This window comes from Protomyctophum bolini (genome assembly GCF_963924005.1).
Source record: "Protomyctophum bolini genome assembly, chromosome: 7".
NCBI lineage: Eukaryota > Metazoa > Chordata > Actinopteri > Myctophiformes > Myctophidae > Protomyctophum > Protomyctophum bolini.
In genome coordinates, this window is record NC_137868.1 from 15,789,528 (window position 1) to 15,795,815 (window position 6,288).

General features: G+C 41.5%; 1 protein-coding gene across 1 annotated transcript; it reads right to left on the minus strand.

Annotated features, from left to right (window-relative positions):
* Positions 1 to 306: 306 nt before the first annotated feature.
* Positions 307 to 6,288, minus strand: themis2 (thymocyte selection associated family member 2). Its single transcript, XM_080768600.1, has 6 exons — positions 6,181 to 6,288; positions 5,456 to 5,596; positions 4,930 to 5,355; positions 2,690 to 4,017; positions 2,305 to 2,392; positions 307 to 1,352 (listed from the first exon to the last, which is right to left on the minus strand). The coding sequence occupies exons 1-6, from the start codon at positions 6,284 to 6,286 to the stop codon at positions 1,231 to 1,233; spliced, it is 2,211 nt and encodes a 736-aa protein (XP_080624726.1). The 5' UTR covers positions 6,287 to 6,288; the 3' UTR covers positions 307 to 1,230.

Below are 6,288 nucleotides of genomic sequence, written 5' to 3' on the forward strand. Positions count from 1 at the left end.
GTTACATGTTTTTTCATGTAATTTAAGAAAGTGAGGTGTAAATGTATGTATTTTGGGGAATCAATGTGGTGCCAAGTGAAGCTAAACTAAATTAACTCCAATTATTTAAAAAAGGCCCAAAAAAAAGAGGAACTGCGGTTACAAAATTACTCATCCAAAAGTTATAGAGGAACTGTTTATTCATTTACAATAACTGCTACAGTATTCAGTTCCCATGCACCGTACTGTATATGTGAAAGTGTCCTTGAGCAAGACACTTAAACCCTCTGGGTCAAATGAGTAACAAATGTGCAGTGACCGAAAACTAGGAAGCGTCAGAAGAGAACAATGAGTAGTTCACCCCCCAAAAACGATAATAAATTATAAAAATAAAATAATTGAATGACCGGGTCATTGGTCAGAAGGTCACCAAATGATTGGCTCAGTAATGTGACAATATATCCATGAATTCAAGGCTTCATGGAGTGTGCAATTGTCTTTTTTTTTCTTTTGAAAACTCTTTAGACACGCGAACAAATACTTTTAAATGCCTGAAAAGAAATGCTATAATTTAGCATTCTCATAAACAAATATGTTAAATACATTTTGGACACAACAGTTGCTGTAAATCTGCCCAGAAACATTTCCCATACTCAAGAAGTGAAACACCCTGGAAAAATACAGGGACAGTTGTACCGGTATGATCCATATACATTTAATTTCACAGTTGACAGTATAAAAGCTTACAGCATTGCAAATATAGCCAGATTTAGCCACCTTTTCTATGTCGATGTACTGCCGTAGCTCCTCCACTCATCAGTGTCATCGGTGTGCAATTTCTGCTATTATATCCAGTCACCTATTCAACACTTCTCATTTTATGTAATGCCCCTATGCTTATAAATAATAAAAGAAAAGATACGGGAATAGTATGTAAATATTTGAAGTAACTATAAAAGCAAACCTACTGAAGACTGAATGAATGAAGCAAACTGGCAAATGCGTTGTAATGCAAGTCAAAGTGTCTTAAACTGGCATACATTTGCTTCATTTACAGTAGACCATTATTTATTAGTGGTGTTGCTTTCAGAGTTTGATTATGTGTGGTCAGCCCTATGTTTCCTAATCCATCTAGTGAAAACAAGGCGGGCATGCTGAGAGAAGCTGGCTCAAGCTCAAGTGAGTGAGTGAGTGCCCGCTCCAAGCGGTGTGAAGTCCACTCAGCACCTTCGGAGTTGCATACCGGTAGATTCAGAATTTGAACATAGAAGAACCCTCCTGTGCTCTCTTGATCATTTCAGTCAGAGTCTCGCCATCCAACTCCTCATAGTCATGGTCACTGTCTACATCGGCATGGGCGTCAGATATTATCACTGTGTAGGGAAACAGCAGTTCAGTTTATTAAATCAAGCTAGGGTAATCTAAATAATCCTGGAAACATTGGGGCCTCTAGTGTGAGGTTAACATTAATGTTCAGCATGCCATTTCTAAAAAATAATCAATTATTTTAAGCCTAGTATCAAGCCATCCAGGATCCTGGTGAATCATGACCATAAAACCTATAATATTTAAGTATATGATATACTATATTTAATAAATACCATGTTCTTTAATCAGAATCAAAGGTTTCATGGTCATTGATTCACCAGGACCCTGGATGGCTTGATTCTAGGCTTAAATTAATTGATTATTTTTGGAAATCTCAATGGGGAAAAAGTAATGGCCTAAGCTATTTTTGAGTGGAACCTTTAAAATATATGTGAGTAGTAGGCCTAGTACAGTCGATACATTTTGGTTATCAGGTGAGAGTGGAAATTACTTTGTTTGCGCTTGTTTATTTGTATGCGCTTGTTTATTTGTGTGTCGCGTAAAGCTGAGGTAATCTGAGGAGGACCTAGAGAGGCTACTTACGCTGTATAGATATGTGACTTTAAAACTGGAAATGAAACCGATGAATAGGGTTATGTGGTGGTACTTGATATCCTGTTGGGCTGTGTCTGCCATGACAATTTAACACATGCAGTCTAGTATGTATTTTTTCACTTTTTCAGTCAGTCAGTCTAAAATGTTGAAACTGAGAGTGCCCATTTATGTGCTGGTTGCAGAATCAATCCTAAATCTTTAGAGCGGCCCTTCATATTGGGGGAGTGACATGATTGGTAGGCGTAGGTTTGTTAGGATGCTGTTCTTGTCTCCTTTCTAGCAACTGCCTTGCATTTAGAAGTCACCAGACAATCGGTAGACGAGATCTCTGAACGTTTGACATTGTGAGAATAAGGTTAATCTGATATTTATCGATGATATGGATGCAACACAAAGCCTCACCTTTTTTATCAGTCCTCACATAGGTGTTTGGTTCAGCATTGCCTGAGGTTCGTTGAGCTATGTTTTTTCTGGGGCAGACTGGTGGAGTCTGAAAAATAGAAGGAAATGTCAATATAAATGTATTATTTATATATTAATGTATATGACACTCAACAAACCTTAAAATAGGAACTAGACATGTTTGATCATAGAACAGATCATAATTTCCTTGAAATCACATTAGACTGCTATTTTTAAAGAATTATCACAAGTCACATATTGTGAAAATTGCAATGCAACAACTACAAATGTAAAAGTGTCAAATCTACAAACATATAAGACCCTGGCTATCTGTAGAAAGATTTATATTCCTCTGGTCTGACTGCAACTCTACAAAGTGATTTACCGGTGGCAGAGGGACAGGGGGTCTCTTTTTGATGTGTTTTACTCCTTGGGTGAAGGTGTTGGATTTTGCCAGATGCTTTACATCTCTGGCCCTGGGAGGAGGTTTTGGCACATCTTTGGCACTGTCTGTCCTGGATAGTGTCACTCTGTCTGGTTTTGGTAGAGGCTTTGGTAGATCTTTGGGACTAGGCTTTGCCACATCTTTGGGATTGTCTGTCATGGATGAGGTTTTCTTGCAGAGGTTTGAGGGCTTCTCTTTCGACTTCAAAGAGGAAGACATATTCCTCTTTGGAGGTCGTGGTGGCGGGGTTTCATCTGAACTAGTCTGCTTGCGGAACTCATAATAGAACGACTCTGTCACTTCGGTGACCATTTCCACGTGGTCCGCTGGGAATTGATCCTTGGGCAATGGCAGGTGGTCATTAGTAAGACAGATGACCATGGACAGCCAGCGAGTTGGGATCTCAAAGCAGTTCTGTGGGCTCTGTGGAAGACTTGCCTGGATGGTGGGCTCCAGAGTAACCTCCTCTAGCCTAAGAGATGGGAAGCTGACCAGAGGATCCGTCTCAAGCGCTGCGTCACGATTCACCACCTTAACATCCAGGGGCAAGGTAAAGTCCTTTCCCAAGTCCTTGAGCCTATGCTTCTTGTTATCCGTTATCTTCTCCACAAAGTGACACTGCATGTACAAAGGCAGAAACATCTCCTCATTCTCTGCCTCTTTTTCAACACTCTCTTCATCATCATCATCGTCATCATCATCAAGCTCCTGGACACGCCGGCAAACAAGAGCGTCGACCGTCTGTTTTTTCCCGTCCTTACAGGCCAGCTCCACCTTCTCACAGCGTAAGACATCCAGCTGCTCCCCAGCATTGAGAGCAGGCAGGCCATCCTCCTCCACCTCATCGCAGTGTCGCGCCACATTCACCCTGAGACCAGATGCCTTGGCCGAAGCAACGTACAGCTCGTACACCGAGCTAAATTCCCTTGGCCGTCGCCGAAATCGTCCATTGTATTTCTGAGAAATGAGGAAGTACTGTTGTGACTTCCGTCCCTTCATGCTGGAGGCCAGGACCATGGCCGAGGTCCCTGTCCTGTGGAGGATGAGCTGGCTGCCCGTGTGAAGCTGTTGCAGCCAGCTACAGAGGAACAGATGCTGTGACTGCGGTTCCTGGACGACCTCAGCCATGGTGGGGAAGGAACTGTCCGGCTGAGTATGGGCCTCGGTCAGAGTCATTGGAGTCACAAAGGTCATGTCCTTACACTGTTCACTCACGTCAAACACGTCCACTGCCAAGGTGGAGGGGAACTTCACAATGTCCTTTCTCACTGTGGGACAAAACATGAGAATTAAAGTCAGAGGTAGCTGACGCTCCAATTATTTACAGATACATTAGGAGGCATGGACTGCAATGCAATGGTGTTATTCACAGCCAAGCCCAGAGTGTCTATTCGTTCTGTCAACAATTTGGATTGATTGATTGATTGATTAAATAAATACTTTAGTCAGAAGTGAGCATGAGGTACAGTTAGACATTTAGGCTAAAAGGATAACACAAAAAGGTCCAATTAATCAACATATAGCATCAGTACTTTTGTTGTTCCTGCATTTAGTTTGTCTGCTTTCTGTTACAGCTACGCTCCTTAAAGGACCACTTCTCCACTTTTCAACTTATCTTCACTAATGTTCATGATAAAATACCACAGTTTATTTCTACTTAGTCTGACTCTGTGTCTCATAGGAGGGCTGTTTGTTTGTTTGTTTGATTGATTGATTGATTGATTGATTGATTGATTGAAGTGTTCAATTGATCACTGTAGCGCCACCCTTTGTCCAATGGTTGTGGACTTCGTGTCTAAGCAGGATAACAAAGCCCTCGCATTTCGTAAAAAACGACTGCACAGTTTGGCCTGGAGTGCCGACAGAAGAAATAATTTATAATTCAAAATAGTGGGTGATCTAAAGGTCAGAGGTCGAAAGTCAGAACATGAAAGTTGTTCGGTATGAGGAGACGTATGTGTATCAAAGTTTTATTGCTGACGGTCAAGCTATACCTGTTCAAAGTTCGCATTTTCAATTGAGTGATATAGTGCCACCCTTTGGCCAATGGCCGTGGGCTTGGCGTCCTCACCTCTTGGCATAGCCCTTGGCAAGCCAGAACTGCTATTTTTGGCGGAAGAAGAAAAGAAACAGACAAATACAATAAAGGACCAAGAATTCCCGGCTTTATAGGCACTCACTGTGCATAATGGCATGGACCTCATAGACGGGGTTGAGGATGAGATGCCGGTCAGTCAGATTGCTCTTGTTGAAACGAAATCTCAGTTTTTGCAGGTGGGGTGAAGACATGATCTCCTCTAGAGTGAACCACTCTTCGCTCTCACACTCATAGAACTCCCCCCGGCAGGACAGAGGGATCTGCACCTCCGCCGAGGCTCCCTGCTCCCCCTGGATGCGGCAGCGTATCCCAGTGGCCTTTCTCTCCTTCCGCTCCACACAGAGAATGGTCATCGCTCTGTTGGCACCCACTGTGAAGTTCCCCAATGTCAGCTCACTGCGGCTGATGAAAGAAAATGGGAGGCACGAGCCCAAGTCCAATGGTCTCAGACTCATCATCTCTTCTACCGTACTGTAGGCCATCTTCTCTGGAACGACCTTAAACAAGCCTGGGAGACAGAAAAATGTTATGGACTTAGTATCTTTGTACCAAAGAGGATTACAGTACTCTGAACATTTGTCTGTCACAGACATGTGGCTTAGGCCTACCCTTGTGGCAAATAGGAAGCTCAAATGTGTCATTGTTGCCGACGTCTTGACAGGTGACTGATAGTAGCTCTATATCAATGACCTTTATTATGTCCCCGGTGGACAAGCACACCTCACACCCTGAAAGCTCATATATAGACCCTTGAACAGAGAGACACACATACACACACAAAGAGAGAGAGAAAGACAGAGAGACAACGATTAAACACATTTATTTTATTGATTAGATAATGGTAATGTAATCAAATAAAAAACATACAGAGACAATAATAAACCCCATTTGTATATCACTTTTCAAAACAAGTTCACAAAATGCTTTACAGATAAGATCAAACAAAATAGGCAGCTATACATGCATACGTATACAATACTATGAAATAAAATGATTTGAACACATGCATGACAGTTCACGCCCTCTCTTTTTTTTTACTCCCATGTGAAATATCTTTCACGTAACATTTTATTCCAGAATTTAGTAGCACAGCACTATTAATATTCTGGATCTTACAACTTTAATTATTTTCTTTCATGATTTCATAATTTGTTTTATTTGCTTACAGATAAGGTGAGAGAGAATAACTGCTTTACCACCACTTTTGTTCAATTGAATTAATCTGACAAGATCAACTTCTTTGTTTCACCTACTTGGCATTGTCCTCACCTAAAGTCAAACACATGATGAAACACTTCAAGAAACATAAGAATTTACCTAAATTAATAATTACCTTGGAAGTATACTCCAGAGCAAACCTGAAGAATCTTTGGTAGACATGTTTTATCCAGTGATGCTATATAATCTTGCAGAGAGAGAGCTATGCCTGTGGCTGCCATTA